At 48.6% G+C, this 22,168-nt stretch overlaps 1 protein-coding gene across 2 annotated transcripts in view; it reads left to right on the top strand.

Moving 5' to 3' along the window:
* The first annotated feature begins 8,897 nt into the window (after positions 1-8,897).
* The window catches only part of KCTD1 (potassium channel tetramerization domain containing 1), a 68,736-nt gene continuing 55,465 nt past the window's right edge, over positions 8,898-22,168 (top strand). Inside the window, exons 1-2 of one of the 2 annotated variants that reach the window (XM_086472651.1) lie at positions 8,898-9,020; positions 9,196-11,184. In XM_086472651.1, the coding sequence (XP_086328777.1) occupies positions 8,898-9,020; positions 9,196-11,184 (2,112 nt within the window). Of the gene's footprint in view, positions 9,021-9,195; positions 11,185-22,168 lie in introns of those variants that run through there. The other variant, XM_086472652.1, reaches the window with a different exon arrangement.

Below are 22,168 nucleotides of genomic sequence, written 5' to 3'. Positions count from 1 at the left end.
TCAGGATTTTTCTAGTTTATTCAGCAGAGTGTGGGGTTCTCTTGACCTGGCCCTAATTAGTCCAGGCACTAGTGGCCAAACTGGAATTTAGAAGACAAAATTCTGTCCCTCCCTGTTTGGGATCTGACAAGCTCATTTGAAGTGATGGGTTAACAAATTGAATCTAGAACTTCCTTTCAAATACGGTGCCCATCCCAAAAACATGACAAATTAATCGGGGTACTTTGATCTCTTTAGCTTCACAAACAAAGCTCCTGTAATTCTGCCTCTCCACTTTACGTATGACTGAGATTCCTAAGTACTTAAACGCTGGTACTTTCTGATGGAATAAAACTAGTTCTTAGAGAATATTACTAAACATTTTAGCCTAAGCCAAGCCAAATATATCTTGCTGAACAAAAGAAAAGCTTTAAAATTTGGGAACTCCAGTGAAAATAGAAGAACTAAGCTGACTAAATGCTGTATCTAGAGTTGGGCAGAACAATCCAACTCGAAGAGCTGAAAATGCAGTCAAATAGCAGGAGCTTTTGGTAGAAGTGTCCTGAAAGTCACATCTAGCTAGTTTTAGAGGAAAAAAAAAAATTGTGGTACGGGATACATAAAGCACAGAAAGGATGTATTTTCCTTTACTCTTCTACCAGTGTGCCAGAAAGACCAAAGGTCAGGTTTTCAGAAGGACACTGCGTTCACTAACTGTAATTTAATTATCTACCTAAGCAGCCATGTTTGCAAATGGCTAAGCCCCAGGTAGCTCCCATGGAAACCGTATCAGGTGAAAGCCTGGTTATTCTTTTAAACAGCTGGTTTAAATAGACAGATTTTGAATGCAGAGACCTTCTAATAATCAGAACAAAGTTACTGGTTCTGAGAACGCAAAGAAACGTGGATATTGATTTCTTGAAGTAGTTCCTTGTGATTCTTTGACTCTTCTAAACATACTGCCAAGGGGAGGCAAAAATGGCTTGCCTAGGCTTTGAATGGCGGGTTTTTGATAAAGAAGTCTTGAGAGGAGAAGAAGTCAGTAATTTAGAGACTTGTCCAGAAAACCAGGTCAAGTTACCAGCTCAGTTCTCATAGGCAAGTTTCTCTGGGAGATCCCAGGAGTGCCGACCACCAGTTTTCAGACTAAGGAGTCTGTCTTAAAGGCCACAGGGATTTCTTCTTCCTAAAATTATGAAACTGTGGTTCTCCACCTGATTTCCAAGTTTTTACAGAGCAGTAATTCAAGGTTTCAAACTTGTCTTCCAAACACTAATTTTCAACCCCTCCATCCTAGCATATGGAGGAGGAAACTCCAAACCCACTAAGTATCATGAGGCTGTGAGATTTGGCAACCCTGTTATCAAGATATTACTTTCAAGGCCAAATCCGCAGGAATGACCTTGAAATAAAGGCCCTGTTATCTCTCACCAGCCCTTCAAACTACCCGTCCCCCAAGAAACTTCGCAATTGGAATAGGATGCGGGGCTGTTTGGAAAGAGATTAAATTGTTCACAGCTGCCTGGGAATTAACAAACTTCCTCCTCTTTACAGTGGAATGCAGCATATTTCTGAGCCAGGTGGAGGATACCATGTGAGGTTCTTGTAGGACCTGGAGTTGGCACAAAGAACAACATTTTCAAGTCTGCACATATATCTGAGTTACCAGGGCTCAATAATAATTTTCTGGCAGATTAGTCCTGCCCTACAGCAGGTTTCTATGATCACTAAAGCCAGAATGAAAGCAATGGATCTGGATTTCACAGTTTATATCCTTCCACACTGAAGCTTTGATTTTGGAAACTGCTTTTTTTCCTTTGACACCAATCAGCAAGAACGGGTCTGACAATACACAGGTAAAGAGCAGAGCAAACTGTAGGGACAGGTCTGTAATGGACCAAGTGACACACTTGTAACTTGGAGGAAATTATTCAGAATAACCCGATAAACCTTTGCCAAGATTGCTAATAGAGAGATCGCGTGCTGCAAATTGCAAATGTAACCTTGTTTTGTCCAAGGCAAAAGAAGAGCTTACAATTTTTTTCTTGCTTATTTTAACAATGCTCATTGATCCTAAAACCCGGGGTCTTTATAGCAAATAACTACCTGCTTGTAACTAAATAATTCAGTCTATGAATGTACAAAATGTTGGCTCTGAGGGTTTTGAAAATGATTTTTATTTGATGACACCTTTAGTTCTGTGAAAAGAAACTGAATGTTAGCCTTGATCTTCAAATAAGGAAACTTTGAATCAAGCCCAGCTTAATCTTTCATGGATAGAAAAAGGCAAGGCTGTTCAAAGCATGGTGCAACTCAGGGATGGACAAAAAAGTTTTGCACTTCAGCATTCTCAACAGTTGCAGAAGTGGGGTTTTTGAAATGCAAAGTCTAACAAAATAGTGATGCTTACCATCTGTTAGATGGTATTTTTCATCTTAGTATTACCTGGTACTGAAAAAACAGGAGAGATACATCCAGAGCATCCAGTCCTTTTCACTAAACTCTATAAGCTTTCTTCATCTTATCTCTGAATCGTTTCCGTTTTTCTGCTTTTCCAGGCTTTGCCTTCTTATAACTTAAAATACAGCAAACTGCAGGTGCAAACTGCAAAGAGACCTGAAAGGTCTCTTTTACTACGTGGCCTCTGTCTTTAAACCTCAAATGAAAGTCCCAACAGTATCCTGAAGATTTCCCCCAGTTTTTACCTGAAATCACGCGCACCGGCAACATTTGTTTTGTGAAGTGCTTTTGCATAAAGGACCAGTCAAATCAAAATCAGCAGGCAAACTTTCCTCATCAATATTCTGCCACATGTCCTACCACTTTATTTCTTGATATGAATCAAATCATGCTTTGATAAAGGACGTGACGGGGGCTGGTGGTAAACTAGCTACGCTGTTTTATCCCTTCTTTTGTGCTGCTCTTCTTCTGAATGACCTGTGAATTTATTCCTTTCTACTGAAATGCTGCTTTGCAGGTTGGTGTCATCTGTGGTGCAAACCTTACTTAGATGGTTTCTGTGTGTTTAGCTCTCACAGACAACTAGAGATGCTTTAGCATCTCACACAGTGAGAAGGGAATGTGGCATTCTGTTATTAGGGCCAGAAAACATCATGACCAGATAATGGTTTAAAAGAAAACAGGTGCAAAGTTTGCACAGGTCAGAGAGGCAAACATCATATCAAATAAAACAGGGGAGAACAAAGTGGGGGCATGTGAAAATTAGAGAGTTGTGTTTAATTGTAAGTTACTGTTTCAGCAGCAGAGAGGTGGGTCTGGGTGACAGCCTGAGCGGGGTCTGACACTGTTTAACCGTGTGGTTACACCCTCCGTGGGCTTCCTTTGAACTTGCCCAGTTTTAAAGTTGCTGAAACTGGGTTTGTGTCAACCCAGCTGAGATAGCTCAATCGAGAGAAGAAAATCCAAGTAGACAGGCCATTGGTGCTGGGGGTTTTGCTACATAAATACCTGAAAAGGAATTTCCAAATTCACTATGACACAGACATAATACTGGTGGAAAAGGGGAATAATCAGTTTATTTCAGTCACTAAGTCAAAACAAAAGTATATTGACAGTGAATTCATGGTATAAAGCGGCTTTAAAGCCACTAGCCGACGGAAAGAGGGAGATTCCCTTTTCCAGGCCGTGCTGAAGGCTGGCTGTTGCCCCGTCCCTCAGGGACCCCCGGCTCTGAGAAAAGCCTGGCCTGAATAAGTTTTGTGGGGTGTGAACCCCTGCCTCTGGCCCTGCGCGGGAATCGGCGCTCAGCACGCCTCGTGGCAGCACAGACACCTTGGGTCACGCAATGGAGATGGAAAAAGTAAAGAAGGCAGAACCCGTACGGTGCAGAAACAAGGTAGAAAGTGCATTTCTTCCGAGTCTTGCTACATTACATTTTTGGGTGTTAAATTGTAAAGACTCGGGTTTTTTCTTCCTTTTTTTCTTAAAGGGATGTTTAAGGAGCCTTCTCAGCCAGACCCTGTTGTCATATAACCGGTCGTCCCTCCCTGCACTTCTAGATTCATTCAGTCCAGTGTGACTTCCAGCCTGAACTTCAAAATAAATTTTTTTATTGGAAGATTATCAATGGAAAATAGGATTTCCCAAACTCCATATCCAATATAGCATTAATTTATGCTGTTACATAGCACTAAAAACCCTGTATAAAGTGAAAACTTGCACTGACGCAGACCTACAACACCCATAAACCGGGCTTTGTGGTTTCACAGGGACCTCTCTGCGGAGGTTTCTTTCTCGAGTTACTGGCCTGATCCTTCTAAATTTCCCTCACCTCCACATAGAATTTATGGACCCGGTTGAGAAGGACTAAAAACTGACTGAAATTGTCCGCCTGGATGGAGAGAGAGCTCTTCCTCTCCATGGAGGGTAAGCGCTTTGCCACTGACACGCCGGGTTGCTCGGTGCCGGTGGTTCGCAGCAGCAACCGCCAACTGCTGGAGCTGCTGCTGTGCCTCCCAGCCCAGCCCGTTTGTTTCGAGTGCCCTCATCGCCGCAGAAGCCGAGACAAGCACAAACCACAACACAGCGAAATAAAACATTAATACATCTCCTGGCAACTCACCTCCAGCACATTTTAAAAGACCCCTAAAACCTTTATGCAGTGCAGGGCAATTTATTACCTGCCTCTCTCCAAGCTGTCTGACAACATAGCTCTTCTGTATTTTTGGAAGGAAAAATGCTCCAGCTGCTTGTCACTGAAAATAATGATGATTCACGAAGTCTTGACTTTTAATTTGCCGAGCACTGAACGCGTGCTGTCTTACAAAGATGATGACTCAGGTTTTCTCTGGTTTGTTTTGAAAAAGGAGCAATCGGGAAACAAATCGTGGCCTCAGCAACAAAAATATTGCTTTTGTAAAAGAGAAAAATAAAAGACGTCAAGTGAATAACAGCAAATACCTGCAGGAAAAAAAAAAAAATACGAGCGTACTTCAGAAATACAGTTTCGATTGGCACCGCGGCGCTTTGGGGGGGGGCTGGTTTGATGCTGCCTTCACTTTCACGATGTGTCGGTAGTAGCTCGTGCTTTGATACGCGCAACTACCACTAACATTTCATAATATGACAATCTAAGAGGTGAAATAGCTGTTATATTTTAAAATTCATTAAGAACAGCTGCAACTTAGCGCTGATGGATACACCATTACTTTCCTAAATCAGTGTCTCCTTTGTTGAGTTACATAAAGCCATTTCATTGCCACGCGGACAGGAGACGCTAACCTAGAAAAGAAAATTTAAAATAAAAGAGATTTAAAATCTGTTCTAGGACATTATGTGTTAGCATCAGCTGTCCCTAATATCAAGAAATAAGGAAACAACTAGAAATATGTACGCAAGTAAAAGAGTCAAATAAAAATGGAAATAGCGTTTTGAAGTAACAGTTCTGAAATGCTAAAAAAGCTTGTCTCGAAGCTGCGTGTTTCTGGGTGGGAGAAGGATTTCTAGGACATGCTTTTTCCCTAAGTGAATTTTCCAAGAGTCCCAAGTGTTATTTGCCTTCTAGTTCTGTAGTGTCAATATGGATTTCTCATACCAATTTCCGCATAGCCTGCCTCTACAGCGACAATACCTTGTGTTTAGAAAACATATTAACACATTTTAAGAACATGTTTGTTGCATTTGAACTAACAGTAACAGTGTATGTGGAGACAAAGCTATTTTCTTAAAAAGCCTCAGGGTTAACCAACAAGCTTGTTTTAAGCACTGGGTTTTTTAAAGCCTTTTCTAGATGCCTGGACTGGATGCCAGGGAGCAAAGGAGCCAAACGGATTTTCTTTGCTGCTTGGCTGTTGGGGGGATATTCCGGTTTGGTTCCTAGTGAGGCTTCGTGATGAAACACCTCCCAAGGAAGGCTTAGGTGGCTGTGGGTGAAATACCCGCTTACAGAGGCTACAGGAGAAGTAGCCCGTGTTAGGCTGAAGGAGAACAAGGCTGTGGAGAGCTTCAGCACAATAGTCGGATTGTCAGAGCATGTGGCTCTCGCAAGCTCCCTGCTTGCCAAGGGCCAGACCGGGGGCCAGCGGGGAAGAGTAGCTTAAAAAAGAAGTGGGGAAAGGCCCGAAACTATTTGGTTATGTGGTTACAAGCATTACCTTTATTGTAACCCAGCTGACTCATGGAGGAGGTTTTTTGGTTTTGTTTTTCAACCTGGCGTGCTGGTTCTGTGGCATATGGACTGATCTCCAAGTATAGAAAAAGGAAGGATAATCCAGTCTAGGGTTGCAGCCTTAGTGGGGCAGGTGCGTTACTCGTGTTCTGTGGGTGTTACATCTTCTTCACCGACAGCAGAAATAAAATGTGTTCTCCGGGTGTGGGCAGGACCCGTATGAGAATCAGCCTCCAACCGCGCGTCCTAGGGGATAACACTGTCTGTGCCTGCGCGGAGCTCTCGGCAGGATAAAGCTCCGATCAGTGCCGTGGAGGGTGGAGTGGCCGTCAGTCTAATGCTGTTATGCCACCTTGCATCAGACAACCTTGTGCAACTCTGCCAGTTTCGGAATGCAGTTCGATTACCTCGTCTAAATTGAGCGCTTGAACAATAGGATTTAAACTTCTGGAATACAACTGACTAGGCTAAATCTTAACCTTTAGGAATGTAGGTAAGATAACATATATATGTGGTTAACTTCCAGATGTGTACATATACACATACACACACATACACACACGTAGGTTATGCAGGCATATACCTTATGCGGGTGTCTTCCCAGTTACGGGCACCTGCAGCGCTCTCAACACCTCGCTTGCTGCTCTCTGGATTCCCCCTGGCTGCTGAGGTGCTTCCCATTGATGTGTGTAAGATGGATGATCCATATGGAGGGTTTTCCCCTCCAACGTCACTGCAAGTTCTTTATGTCCTTTACACTTACTATTAGTACACTGGGCTCCATATTCAGCTCCCAGTCTGTCAACATAGTTCACCTCCTGTAATCAGGAAATGGTGATTAAATGAACATCCAAGTACAGAAGCTGTCAACCTGGTGTTCATCTTCTTTAAAGTTAAAAAACCCAAATGTTCAATTACCTTTTGCGCTCATATGGCTCTGAAAAGCTCTTCTTAAAAGAAGAAAGTGGCTTCATCTCTTCTATGATCTTAAGACAGGATCAAGTTCAAAGGTCAACGCCAATCATGTCATTTTTAGCATTTATGGGAACAATAAAGGAAAAAGAAAAAACAAAACTCTGTAGAAAAGGTGTATGCTGCAAGCCTTGCAGTTCTCGGTCTTCTAGAGTGGGTTGTTATAGCTCCTGAAAGGAGCTTGTCTGGGGCATTTCGATCTTAACCACAAGAAGGTCTTGCTGCTTTAGCTGTTTCAGCATCTGCTCCATCTCATGGGAAGGTCTTCAAGACTTTGTCTCAGGGCTGGGTTGTAGATAGCATATGACAGGGGGGCGGGCGGGAGTTATCTACATCCTCTTTATGTGCATAGGAAAAAAATCTCTGGAATATATATATATATATATATATATGCCATTGACCTGAGGGGGAACATAATCCTCTCTCAAACTACAGAGTGAGCACAACTTCTTTGGTGCGTGCAGCAACTTTGACCTCCGTGTAATTAATTACTCCAGGCTGACATCAATATACCAGTGCCAGGTTTCTTTTCAATTATTTTCCGGGAGTGGCAGGCTCTCTTCCTGGAATGCTGATTTGTTTCGAATTGGCCTAATTTGCTCCACAATTTGCGCATCCCTTCTTTGGGATTCAACCTTTGCCTGGACGGCGAGGGCTGGGGCTGCCCGAGACGCCCCGTCCGTGGCCGCCGGCCCCCGCTCCGGGGCTGGGCACTGCCCCCCACCGGCACCGGCACCGAGCCCCCCCGGTAACCACCGCGGCGCTGAGCGCTTGCCTACGGATGAGTAAGCAGCAAATGTGGTAACTCGGGCCAGCAGCTCTGCAATTAAGGCTATAATTTCAGGTGTAGCCAGTAGTTGTAATGAATATTTATTTCGAAGTACCAAATAAAAGAAATCTCCCGGCCCGACGGCGTGGGGAGGCTTGAGGTTCTGTGGTGGTGCGGCTGCCTCGTCCCCTCCCTAGTGGGCTTGTGCCCACCCCACCCCAGCCCGGCCAAAGCCCCCTCCCGGTGGAGGAAGGGTGAGGGGTGCGCAGCCGGGCGGGGAAGGGGCTTCTCCGGGGCTGCGCGCCCTGGGCGGGGGGACGCGGAGCCGGCGGAGGGCAGGGCTGAGGCTCCGCGCCCGCGCTGGTCTGCTCTAGGGGCTCCCCCCTCCGCCAAAGCCCCCCGCGGAGCAGCCCCGCTGGGTCCGGCGGTGTAACCCCCGCGTTGCCTGGCGCGGGCTGCGGGAGTCCCCTCGGGTTTGGCCCCGTCGCTTCGGGAGGGGGCGGCGGAGGAAAGCGCCGGGCTCCCTGGGAGGCACGGGGGGGTGTTCAGGGCTCTCCGGCTGCCCTAAACCCTGCGGCCCGGGGCGCGCCTCAGCCCCCGCGTCCTCATTTCTACCCTCGCCGGGGCTCCCACAAGCCAAGCGGCTACCGACCGGCTTTTCCCGGGCGGGCTCCCGAGCCGCACGGATGATGCAAAACCCCGAACATCCTCCTCCTCCCGAGCCCCTCGACCGACATCCAGGCGCCCGGCTCAAGGTGCGATGCCGCGGGGATCGCGTCCGCCCCGTCGGGGGCACAACCGTGCTCCGGGACGAGCACAGCCTGTGGTTTTTGGGTGGGTGGGTTTTTTTTTTTTTTCCCTTTTTTGGGTTGAGGGTTTTTTTTTCCGGTTTATTTTTTTTTCTATGTTTGTTTTTAAGTTCCTGCGAAATGAGGAGGTGCGAGGCGTGCCGGCCTCCGTCCCCGCTGCTTGGTGGCGGTCCGCCCCTACCGAAAAAGCCGCTCCACACACGGAGTGGTGGTTTTTTTTTTCTTTTTTTTTTTTTCAGGGATGGGGAGGCGGGACAAGCGCCGGGGGTGGGGGGGAACCGTCGGGCCGGGGCATTCGCCCCGGCCCGACGGTTCCCCCCCACCCCCGGCGCTTGTCTCCGTTGCTCGAAGGGACGGACCCGAGGTGAGCGGCGGGCGCGGTAAGTAGCGCTCCCTTCCCCGCGGTGTCCCCCCCCCCCCCCCCTCCATGCGCGGCTCTGCCTCCTCCTCCCCACCCATCCCCAGCCCCTCCCGCACCTTCCCCGCCGCCGCCACTGGGAGCGCGGCCCCTTTAAGAGCCCGGCTTTGCCTCCCGGTAGCTGAAGGTCATTAAAACACAAAAGCGCTCCGGCGCTGCGGTCCAATATAGCGCATGCGCCCTGCCCGAGGACTGGCAGGGAGACGGCAATATGGCGAGAATGCCTGGCAGCGGCGGCGGAGAGTGGAGCGGCGGCGGCGGCGGAGGGGGAGGCGGCGGCGGAGGCGGCGGCGGCGGGAACAATGCGGGGGACCGGCCGCCCGGCCGCGGCGTCGTCCCCCGCCCGCACCGCTACTGCAGCGCCGGCGAGGAGGAGGAGGGCGAGGAGGAGGATGAGATCCAGGAGGTGCAGATAACGGGGGACGAGGAGGAGGAGGAGGAGGAGGACGGAGCCGATGGGGGGCTGCTGCTGGACGAGGAGGAGGAGGAGGAGGAAGAGGAGATGGGTCTGGAGTGGGACGGCGAGGAGGAGACGGAGTCGCTGCCGCCCGCCCCGGGCCGTACTCCGGGCGGCGGCGGCGGCGGTGGTAGCAGCGGCGGCGGCGGCAGCGGCGTCGGGGCGGCCCCGGGGGGAGCCGCGGTGGCTGCCCCGGGGGGCGGCGGCGGTGGTGGCGGCCCCGGGGGGGCGGCGGAAGACGCGGAGCTGGAGGCGGCCCTGCTGCTGCAGCGGCCGGAGCGGGCGCGGCTGAGCGAGAACACGCGGCTGGCCACCCGCTACGCCGTGCGCATCTTCCGCGAGTACCTGAGCGAGAAGGCGCAGAGCCCGGACTTCGAGACGATGGACAAGGGGGCGCTCTGCAGGGTCCTGCGCTCCTTCTACGCCGAGGCCCGCTCCAAGAGCGGGCAGCTCTACTCCAAGTCCTCCCTCATCAGCATCCGCAGCTCCCTCAACCGCTACCTCAACGAGCCGCCCTACTGCCGCACCCTCGACCTCACCAAGGACCCCGAGCTCCGCGCCGCCAACCTCACCCTGGCCGCCGTCATCCGCAAGCTGGAGGAGCAGGGCGCCGGGCCGGTGGTGCAGAAGCAGGCCATCACCCGCGCCGACCTCCGCAAGCTCTACACCTGCAGCGTCTTCAGCACCCAGAGCCCCTTCGGGCTCCTCAACAAGGTCTGGTTCGAGACCTGCATGTACTTCTGCACGCGGGGCCGGGAGAACCAGCGGGAGCTGGAGGAGGACTCCTTCGGGCTGGCCGTGGACGAGGACGGACGCAAGTTCGTCTACTTCAAGGCGTTGGGGCCCTACCACAAGTCGCGCTCGTCTTCCTGGAGCAAGAAGCGGGCGGAGAGCAGCGATGAGGAGAACCTGCCCCGCATGTACGAGACTGGCACCGAGTTCTGCCCCTACGCCAGCTTCGTCAAGTACCTCTCCAAGCGCAACCCCCTCTGCAAGGCCTTCTTCCAGCGCCCGCGGGACCACTGCAGCGAGGGCGACATCACCTGGTACGAGAACAAGGCCATCGGCAAGAACCTCTTGGGCACCCGCATGCAGATGCTCTCCAAGGCGGCCAAGCTCTCCAAGACCTACACCAACCACTGCATCGGCGCCGTCTCCATCGCCACCCTCAACAGCATCGCCGGCATCGGCACCAAGCTGGGGGGGCCGCAGCCGCCGCACCACCACCCCCCTCCCCACCACCACCACCACCACCTCCTCCACCACCCCGCCGGCGGGGGCTGCTACACCCCTGCCGCCCTCAACGGCGGGCCACGGCCCAGGCCGCCTGCCGCCAACCCCTACGTGCTGCCCAAAGACGGTGACGCCGCACCGGTGAAGGCAGAAGCGGCCGCGGTGGCCCCGGCCAAGCGGGCCCTCTACGAGGCGGTGTTCCCGGCGGGGGCCGCGGCCGGCGGCGATGCCTGCGGGCCGTCCGCCTCCCCCAAAAGACTCTGCCGCCGCCCCGCTGAGCCCCTGGACACCGCCGCGCCCGCCGTGGTGGTGGTCTCAGTGAAACACGACCCCCTGCCTCACCTCCTCCCTGAAGCCAATGGGCACAGAAGCACCACCTCACCCACAGTAGTTTCACCTGCTATTGTTTCCCCCACACAGGTAACTGCAAAGAGAAAAAAAAAAAAGAAAGGAGGAAAAAAAAAAAAAGAGGTGGCAACCCCACACCCCATCCCAAATAGCCCCCACTGCACCCCTCCTCCTTTCTCCCCCATCTCCCCCAAGGCTGGGCACACACTGCCAGCCCTGGGGTGGCTCCTGGGGTGACTCTCGCTGTTCAGGCACCCAGCGAGCCCGGACGTGAGTTGCCAAACTTCCTTGCCCCCCCCTCAATTTCCTCGCCACCGTCCGGTGGCTGCTCGCTGCCGTGCCTGTGGGTCGGACTCAAGAGGTGCCCGGGTGCTGCCTTGCTCCCCCCTCGGCGGCAGCACCGGCAGCTCTGCCCTGCGGGCTTCTGCTTCCCCTCCTTTTTCTTTCTTTTCCCCCGTTTTTCTTTCTCTTTTTGCGGGAGATGCGAGTTTTATGAAAGTCGGGCCAAAATAGCAGATAAGGGCATCAGGTATCATTAGTGTGTGTGGTGTTCTTGATGTGCTAATGAACTATTTGAATAACCTCAAATGCAGGAAACAGCTGGGAGAATACTCAATTACACACTAGTAATGAGGGTGTAATTTTAAACTTCAGAAGTTAACAAGAGGGTTAATACGGCAATTGCATTCATCTTGTATTTGTTTATTTAAAATAGCTCTGTTTCCTGGCAGTGCTCCGCTTCTTTTTTGCTCTTTTTTTTTTTTTTTTTTTTTTATAAGGCAAATTGGCTTTAGTTGCGTTAGCTGCCGTAGTGGTGAAACAGGCAGTAGGAGCACGGTTACACGGGCTGAGGCGCAGCTTAACTGCGGAACGAGCCCGGGTTCATTAGGTGCGTTTCATCGGGGTGAAGCGGTCTTGCCAAAAACGCTGTTGAGCGGTGCCTTAACGCGACCCCCGCCGCTGCGCTGGTGCCTGCTCCCCGTCCCCTCCAAAGGTCCTTTCGGGTGTTTCGGTGCTGGAGCTCAAGTAATTCCATTAAAGACTCGCTGCACCTCTGCAAATGGCTTGAAGTTTGGAAGTCCTTCTGACTAAATCCACGGGGCGTATTGCGGTTACGTTGTGCCCCCTAAAATACCGAGTTTAGCAGGAGCTTTCCTGCCGGCCGGTTCCAAAACCCCCTGACATTCCTGTGTCAAGTAGGAACAGGGCTGGCAGCCGGAGAGCACAGGTCTGTGACATGCCTGAGCTGTCTCCCGAGTGGAAATACCAGTTCTGGACAGACTGACCCTTTCAAAGGGTTTGCCAGCTAATCAACCAGCCTGCAGGCTAATTGGGGGGGGGGTGGCGGGGGGGGGGGGGCTTCCAGGGCATGCCTGCATAAGCATCTACGTTCTCTAAAATACCTGTGACCTCTCCTTTCTAGCTGGGTGGTTGGTGGTGGGGTTTTTTTGGACCAGTTCAGTGGAGTCCTGTAGTTTGATCTCCTGCTGTGTGTATCTGGTGTCTCCGAATGGCTTAGAGGCTTGATTATGTGCAGATAATGTTTTTGTTCTAGCTCATTATTTCAGGTATAAGCTAATGCTCTTCGGTGTATTTAACCCTAGACTCTTCTTTCCCTTGCTTTTAATGACCTTGAAAGTAATTTTGAAACTTCAGGCATAGTTCAGCTTTTTTAGAGCAGCAGCGCGTGCGAGTAGGGGCAGAGCGGTGCTGGCGCAGTTAGCGGTGACGGGGCATGCGTGTCCTTAACCTGTGAAATGAGGTGTCTGGGGGCGTTCAGCCATCAGGCTGGGGAACTTGATCTCCACCCCAGCCCACAAATCCCTTCGCCCTTGCGTGAAGCTCAGGCGAGGAGAAATCCAGCCGCTGCGCTGCGTGTCGCGGAGCTGCGCTTCCTGCGCGAAGCCGTGGGAGCCGTAGTTCTCGGTGGTGGCGGGCTGGGGGGAGAAAGGTCTGAAACAGATGCTGGAGTGCGCAGGCACGTGCTGTTTTCTGGAGTCTATCAAGAAAGAAAAAGAGCAGTCGGCGAGGATACTAGACAGGGTGGGTTTGTTCCGTAGTTACATGGAAATGTTCGTCTCCATTCACAATTTAATGAGCTAAACAAACTGCTCAGCCGCTTTTGGAGCTGATTCCTGTCTTTGCTACAAAACTCGTTCTTAAGTCTTTAGGAGAAGGAAAAGTGTCTTTTTTTTTCTTCGTTTTTTTTTCTTTTTAATCGCCAATTCTTCCTGTGTTGGTTTTAACTTAGGCGCTACTTCTGGCATGTGACAAAATGCAAAAAGACTGTCTGTGGAATAGATTTCCTTGGGAGGGTGTTAAAGCTAAACTTTTTCTCCCTAGCCTGCTTTTATAATAGTTACACTAATCAAGGTCCAGGGCATTTCCTGGGGAAATTAATGACTAGCTGGGGTTAATGGCCCAAGGCATTGCCTCAAGCCATCGGCTCTCCCAGCCAGTCATTAATCCCCAGGAAATGCCCTGGCCCTCAATCGTTATTGCTTAATTATAAACAAAGACTTTCCAGGCCTCTCTGCTGAATGCGTCTCGTCAGGTAACGTGACACTAAAGTCTGCTGCTGACCGATATGACCGATGCCTTGAAAACACGAAGGACATAAGCTTGTAGTTTATTGGTTGTCTTTGTAGCTGTTCTTTCAGGGGACAGATTCTGCTGCGCTCATGGACTTGTGCGATACTCTGGTGAAAAAATGGTGGCGTGACGAGTGGGTTTCTTGGCATCTTTGTGCCGCCGCGTGCGCGCCTGCTCGTGTTTTATAGCACGGAGCGAGGTGTGGAAAAGGCGGAACGGAAGCGCTGAAGGGGATGTCTTCAGTTTGCACTGACTACGAGCTAAGAATCCGAGCGAGGATGTTAACTTTATGCTTTTCTATTGTGGTTGCTCCCGTCTTTTGTTTTAGCCCCAAGATGTCTTTTCGACACTGGGTGTTTGTAGGAGCCTCCTCCAGAGCTGGGGAAAGGTACATGAAATGTTCATCTTGATCGACTCTTGCTTTGGGTTGCAGCCTTGCAAGCAGCGTTCACAGAGCGTGTTCGAAGCGTACAGCACTTTGCCATCATGGCACAACTTCCTTTTCAGCCCTTCTTTGCTCTGAAGTGTAGCAATTTTCCTGTCACTGACAGCAGTGCTTCAGTTCAAGCTGATGACAGAGGGATGCAATTTGGCTGTTGTTCGTCTGGTGTTACTGAAAGATGAACAATAGCTGAAGTTTAAGCTTTTGATGCTACAATGTGGTGGTGGCTGTTGAGATTTATAGATCTGGTACATGCTGAACTTACTACAGTAGTAATACCCAAAAATAGGTCCAGGAAAATAGATTGGCTTCTGCCATGGGTGAGGAGAGTTGCTTGTCACTTGAAAATGCTTCTGTTAACGTTGGTTCTCTGGCTCAGCTGGGTTTCTCTGGGCTGCTTGTGAGGAGTTTCATCAGCTATTAAGATAGCTACCAAACACTCGGTCGTTAAAACGTGTCCCACGTGCGTTTGTCTTGGCTGTTCCAGGGAATCCTTCACCATTTTCTTCCTCCTGCCTTAAATCCAGTGCTGTCCTTTCTGTTTTCTTTTGATCCGGCACGTCTTCCCGTCACCTTACGCTCTTTTCGAAGGGCTTACCTTGACCCGAACCAGAAATCTAGTTCTGGCCGCAGGTTTTGCAGAAGAAGGCGAAACAGTAGCACAGTAGGCAGCAGGCACAACTGGGAACAAATCAAGGTAACTAAGAAGTCGGTCTGGCTCTTTTGGAGGTGGATAAGAATCTTTCTGCTTCATCTTTGATCTGGGGACATCCTTCCCTTCCATAAAACGGCCACAAAAAAGGCTTCTGTTCTGTACGAATGTTTGTGGTACTCTCGGCTGGAGTCATTGCGAGGTGCTTCTGAATGTACAGGGTAGGAGAACTCATCAGACCTCTTCAGGGGAGGGTGCTTAGGATGCCAGGCTTCATTTCTGTACAGATAATAGATGGGGCAATATCCCCATCTTAAAAGGCTTAAAGTACAGTAGCTGTTAAGCCTGATGACTGCTAAATACCTTGTTAGTTCTTGTGGCGGTGCTGCTGTTGATCTGGTTTCAGAGGTTATAGTGCTGGCTGCCCTTCTGCCTCCTTGGTGCCATCCGCCTCGATTAACGGATTATCTCGGGTTGCAAGAAGATCTGGGATTTGCTTGGTGTCTTTTTTAAAAGAAAAGCTGAACTTAAAATCTTAAAGTCTGAGGGTTAGAGGAACTTTAACCTACAGTGAAATAAATGGTACCTACTTTAGAGGAAACTGCTTGTTGGGGGGGGGGAGGGGGGGAGTTTAATGGGGAAGATTTTCATCTTCTTCTAAGTTACAGGTGTAGAAAGTAGTTAACCATAGAAGGGACTTATTATACCTGATAGTCATCAAAATTGCTCCGAAATCCTTCGGAGGCAGGGGATAAGGTAGCGGGGGTGTCAAATATGGTCCCTGAAGACAGCTTGCTTATCCGTTTCTGTAGTGAAATGCGTGAATCCTGGCTATTGGTGTCTTCAGTGGAAGTCAGTGTTTGTAATGGAATGCCTCTAAAGATTGTTGAACAGAAAGGGTTGGGGTTTTTTTGAAGACAGGCTCTGTTCCTTATAACTAACATGGGTTTGGTAAGCATGTGAATGTTTCCCAAGAAAAGCAAAATACAGATTAGGCTTAGTGATCTCGTATACAGCTTTGGGGGCAGTGTAGGCACTGAAAGGAATTAAGGGAACTGGTTTTTCTTTCCTAGAGTGAAGTTGGTCCGTTTTGGATCAGCTATTGGGGAGGGAGTTGATTTAAGGTGACTTAAGAGAGTATTTGACAGAAAATCTGAGAATGGTGTTTCAATACATGTGTTTAGAATTGTGGTTGTGGAGTTTGAAGTCCAGTACTGTCTTTGTAGGTCCTCCTGGTTGCATTGGCACGATATATGGGAGGTACTAAACTTTTTAACTATTTCAGGTGGTGATTTCTTCCACTGTCACTTCAATTTTCAAAATATTTTTACTTTTTAGAAATTAGACTCCTTTTATTTAGTTGTATCCTGTGAGCTAGTCAGAGAACGTGCTTGGTCCAGCCTTCAGTGATGGTAAGAATGCGAGAGGTGACCCGTTTTGTATCACTCAAATGAAGATGTACGTTTTAGTACAATTAGGAGGAAAAAACAGTGTCGTTGAAGTGCTGCTGTATTTCGACACTTTGAAAATTCTATAGAATGTGAAATGACTATGTTGGTACTCTTCCTCTGTGCACATCAAAGATAAAATGCACAAACTTAAAGGCAGCAGAGGGCTTTTTCTTAACAAAAAGCCTTCTGTGATTATCCTGTAAAAGATTTCCCGTTGCCCACTGCTCTCCTCCTAGAGAGCAAGAGATCAGAAAGTGTTCAGTCTAATTGGTGAGTCTGTATGACAGTGAGCTGCCTTATTTCATGTGTGGTGCAGAAATAAATGAGTGCTTAAACCCTTTGAAACACACCACTACTGCAAAAGCCATAGGCTGTAATTAAATTGAATGTGGGGTTGTATTGTCTTGTGCCCTTGGCTACAAACTTGATAACAGACCACGCTACACCCACTATTGTGTTAGGAGCTGGAACCTAATTAGCGATGTTGTAGATTTTCAGTCACTTTCGAAGCCCTTCTGTTCAGCTTCTTCCCCGTGTCCTTTCTTTCTTATTATTTTGCTTTTCTGTTTCAGAAGCAATAAATGCACCCTTCTTTTCAGAAAGAAATCGTTAAGGGCATGTAGCCAAATATGTATGTGCAAGATAATTTTTTATCATATTTTGGATTTAAGGGACAAGTGTTGGTAACTGCATTTTATCTGATGTAGGAGAGATTTATTAGTGTTGTGATAGTAAAAATATATAATCATGTTTCCAGGGAATGCTTTCTAAGTCTCTTCCAGGCATTTGAGGGGGGAGTAAGGAAGGGATTGGAACTTCTCATAATACCTTGATCTAGAAGTAACATTGAAAGACGTATGACTGAATTCTGTTCTGGTTGTTTTTTGGGGGATTATCCACAAGGAAAAATGGCTCTTCCGGGCTTTTAGAAATTCACGTGCTTTTGCCCTCAGTTTTAGTTAGTTGATCCGAAAACCTTCAAACTTGCGAAGGACTTAATCCCTCATGAGGACAAGTGCGTTTGATGTGTTCTTAATGCCACTTTTAGTTCGGGAAATAGTCAAAGTTCTAGTGCACAGATGCAGTGTAAACGTTTGCAGGAAATTCTTAGTTAGTTGCTCTGTTTACCGTTGTAGGGTCTGCACGCTTCTGTAGCTCGGACAGCTCACTTGAACGGGGAGTGAGTGACGTTTTTAAGCTCTCTTCACTTCACCAGCGTATGAAAACACTTCCCCCCCGTGCCCGTATGGTCAGGGCCTGTCTGCTCCCTATAACGCAGCCCTGAGCACAGGTACTGGAGGTAGCACCTCCTCGGGACTGGGACTGGCTTCATGCGCTGTGCTGGTGCGGCTTGCGGGGTTTCTGGGACTTGGACTGGGTAGCGCAGCCTGGGTAACGCCCTGGGGTGGTGTAGCTTTTGGCAGGGGGCAGTCACTTCTCTCTGACCAGTGGCACCAGCGGTGGGAAAGCGATGCTTCTCCTGTAAGTCTTGTGGTTCTCCATTGGGGAGGGTCCGGGAAGACAAAGCTGGTGTGATCTGCAGGGAGGGATGGACTGTGAATCCTTGGGTGAAGCTTCCCCAAGGTGGGAGTAGGAGAGGGGGTTTGAGTGTAGCTTTTTTGGTAGCGAGGATATCTCATGGGGGTAGGCAGTTTGTTTGGTAGGTGCTGTTCAGGTGACACAGGATGAAGCACTCGTCCTTGCAAAAGGAGGAGGGCAGGGATCTCTTTATTGGAGGATGAGCGTTGGCTTTCCTTCTGCTTTCTTACCCTAAAGGTCTCGGGGAGGTGCTGGGATGGTGTCTGAGCTGGGCGTATCTCTAGCACAGTGCTTCGTTTCACTCGCTCCTCCTTACGGTGCCTAGGAGCTGGGTCTGACCGTGCTGTCGTTTGTTTTGGTTTGGGGGTTTTTTGATACAGGGAGTGGGAGGAAGAGGAGGCTGTGTAGTTGGGACTCTGGTGCTTGGTAGCTCTCGTGAAGGAGCCACAGCTTTCGGCCTTCCCCAAAAATTGGTGCCTGTGTACGCTGTAGCTGCTTTTGCGTCTGTCTGTCACAAGCGTGATGCATAAATGAATGACTTCCCTAAAACATCACCCCTTTTTTTTTAATGTGTGTCCGTTTGTGTACGTTTAAAATTACGGATTGCTGGAGAAATTTCAGGAGCGACTTCTCAGCACCCTTCAGCTGAATCCTGGGCTTTTCCTCACTGCAGTGACACACATAGCTGCTGCTTTCACTGCTGCTGATTTTTCTCTGTGTGCTTCTACTGGCTTCAAAAGTGGCAGGGAGAGGTTGGGGTAAGGAGAGCATACTGTGTCTGGTGCTTTGGCTTTGAGTCCAGTGTCGTCATCCCGAGCTGTTCCTGGGGTACGTGGTCACTGGCTGCGAAGCCCGTGCTGGCCTTGCTGGTGTGAGCTCTGCTTGCACAGGTGAGGGGGCCGCAGCGCACCCCACGGAGCAGCACCGAAACTCTCGAGTGCAATAGGAAACCGTCAGTGGTTAATTACGGAGTGTCCTCTGGCTTGGAGCTCCCCTGGAGAAGCAGCAGCGGAAGCATGTGGTGTGCCTGGCCGACGTGGGCGTGGGAGCACGGGTTCTGGGGGGTTAGCACGGAAGAGAAGGGGAAAGCCGCTCACATTGCCCTCCTCACCTCGGTTCTGCTCGGGGTGGGTTGAGACCGTTTTCTCCTTGGGCCTGAAAGGTGGGGAAGAGGAGCAAGGAAGGTGAAGTGGGATGAAATAGTTTCCTTCCTTCCTCCCTTCTTACAAGGGCTGGCTGTTACCTGTGACGTGCCTGATAAATTCCTTCCCTGGAATTGAAATCACCCTGTTCAGGAGTATGCGAGTCGTCTGAAGTGCTGTAATTAACCCATATAGCTTTGGTGCCAAATTAGGAGGACCTAAGTGAGAGTGTTAGGTTGACAAGTTGGAAAGTATAAATGGGAGGCGCAGATGCTGTAACAGACAGACCTACCGGCTGTAGTACAAAACGTGTGTGAATGTCAGATAAAAGAGTGAACCTGCTTGAATTGGTTGCCTTTTTGAGGGTTTCCCAGTGTTTCTAATCGCTTTATGACTAGCAGCGCTCACGTAAAGGGTGCTTGTGTGCTCTTCCCCGTCTCGGATACGACAGTGATACCGACTGCAGTTGTTTATCGCAGGAGTTAGCTAGAAAATTAGTACAGACAGTGTTTGTGGTGGTCAGGAGACGATGCTTTGTGTGGGCTTTTATCAAGTTTATCAGTGTAGTTTCCGTATTTGGTTTAGAAAACGTGTTGTCTTTTTCCTGTCATCATAACACTGGTTTCTGGAAGCTCCCCTAGACCGTTGCAAGACCAGGTTCACATTTCTACTTTGTTCTTTAAAATGCTTTTGAGAGCGGTGGAACATAATAAGATGCTCTAAGCATGTGGGTTTTGGCAACTAACCAGTTCAGAAAGAACTATTTGGCCTTTCAGTATATTTCACACTTTCTCTTGTCTTTTATTTTGGTACTGCTGAAGTATCTTACTGATTATCTCTCTTTGAAATTACAGTTTCTCTGAAAAAAAACCTACTCTCCTTCTCTCTCTCTCTCTCTCTCTGAAAATGCACACTAATCAGCGACTGGCAAACTTGGGGGTGGAAAAGTAACTGTTCTTAGAGGCAAAAGGGATAATGCAAAGCTCTGTGGTCCATGAAGCCGTGTGAGAACTAAGTTCTCTCTGACTAATGTTGGTAGGAATATGATTTCTTTCCAGCGCAAACACTTGAAAAATTTATGTTCTTTAGCAGGGATGGCAATGCAAATCCCCCCGCCTTTGACTCTGGCTCTTTTGCCCAAGTTCTGTTTGAAAATAAAACAGGCAGAGTAGGACTAACATGGTTTTGGTGTCAGACTTAAACTGTTCAAAATTGGCTTTGAAGCTGCTGCCAATCCAAAGCAGTATGGGTAGCACAGTTACAGTTTGATTTTTAGAAAGCAGAAACAACTTTAATATCCTGTCAGAACTTTGTAGTTTTGCCTTTCTTTTGGGGTGTTTGACACACTTCTAAAGCAGCCTTTTTTTCTGGTTTTATCTCTTTAGAAGTCTTTGCAAGTTACCTTTTTTTTCCATTTTTAAATGCATTATTTTTGAAATGCACCTGCATTTGCCAGCTGGTTTCAAATAAAACATTGTGAGGCTTTTTGATATCTCTTAAGTAGAGCCTGGATACAAATGTTTCCACGGAAAGTACTTTTACATATAAGCTGTTCCCTTCACTTTTAGGCATTGAAAAGTACCAAAAGCAAGGAATGCCAAAAAAAAAAAAAAGTGAGGAAAAGCCAGGTTCATTGTAACTAGCAAGCACCAACGTGTCAAAATGGGTATTGAGTTTGAAATGTGCAGTGACTCAGTACTAAACAGAGTATTAATTGAAATGCTAATGCACTGGTGTATAGAAGTAGCCTGACAGTACTGTGTAAATGGCAAACGTCTCCCCGTGGTACAGAGGGGGATAATTCCACACTTTGAAAGTTTACTGTGGTAATTCATTAGGAAAGGATTCCTCATGCCTGTGCTAAAGTGGAATTTTAACCAGTGAATTTTCTTCAGTGTGGTATATTGACTTCCAGACTGCTAATAGGTGTGTTCAGGGTCCTGAATGTCAGAGCGAGCTGGATTTGCAGTGCGGGGTAACGATGTGGTAGAGCTGTTGCAGTCATGTAAAAGGTGTGGCAGACACTTTCAGAGGCTTATGTGTGTTTGTTTTAATTGTTGAGAGATACCAAAGCATCAGATCAAATCTGTATCTTTCCAGGAAAAGATACAATAGCTGATAATTTTAATTTTTTAGATTTCACAAGGCCCATATCCAAATTTTTGGTAGAAAAGCGAAACACCCCCTCCCCTTCTTGTGCTTGGTAACTCAACTGCATATTCTAACTTATTGTTAGAATTTTATTATATTCTAACTTATTAAGCATTTCTGTTTCCGTAAAGTGCTGGATTCCACTGGACACTTTCTTTTGCCACAGGGTTGTGACCTTACCTGTGTCAGCTGCTGTCAGATGCTCTGGTGTGGGGTTTTTCTGGCATTCTGCTGTGAAGATTTCCAGCAGCAGAGCCGCAGCGACTACCCTGCCCTTCGTGGCAGCGGCCCCTTGCCCGGCACGTGGGGTGGCCGAGCCCTCCGTGGCCCCGTCCTTCCTGCAGACGCCGCCGCTTGAGCAGCGACCGCGCCGCCCCACCGCAGGGGTGCTGGGCTCCGCCGCTGACCTCCGTGGCGCTGGGCTCCTTGGGTCTTCTCGGGTTTTCCCCCAAAAAAGGAAACTAAGGAAAAACTAAAATCTCTTGTCTTCCTCCCCCCAGTTGTTTGTAAAAGTGAAAATCTCCAAAACAAGCCCCAATCTGAAAACCTTTTTTTCTCTTTAACGTTCGTGGCAGTGCTCTGAAATAGCTGTTAACCTCCTCTACCTGAAGGGACTGGATTTTTAGGAGGGGAGGAGAGCAGACATGAACTTGCTGACCTATCTGGAGGTTGGGAAGCAGGGGTTAACTGTGCTGGGAGGATTTTGAAGGCAGAATATAAGAATTCTGTGAGAAGGAAAATATCTGGAAAAAATTTGAAATGGAAAATTAAGGAGGAGAGGGAAAGCAGGGTGAGAAAACGTTATCAACTATCTTGTTGCAGCATGTCAGTTTGGAAACTAGATTAATCTCTGTATACCACTGTGCTTCTGCTGGATTAGTTTGATGGATTCAAGGGGTGGGAAATAATGCTTCTGTTTAAGAGGTGCTAAAACTGGATGAGGAAATTAGGATTAAAAAAAAAATCCTTCTCTCCTAATGCTAAATAACAAACGTAGTAGGCACTGAAGCAAGATTTGATCAAGGAAAAGATAGATGCAGTGGGTCTTTCTACTTTGAAGTAGAAACGCTAGAGGAAAATGTAAGAG

This window comes from Leptosomus discolor, chromosome 13, assembly GCF_034619465.1.
Source record: "Leptosomus discolor isolate bLepDis1 chromosome 13, bLepDis1.hap2, whole genome shotgun sequence".
In the NCBI taxonomy this organism is placed as follows: domain Eukaryota; kingdom Metazoa; phylum Chordata; class Aves; order Leptosomiformes; family Leptosomidae; genus Leptosomus; species Leptosomus discolor.
The sequence above is the reverse complement of the archived record's forward strand: the minus strand, read 5'-3'. Positions and strand labels throughout refer to the sequence as shown.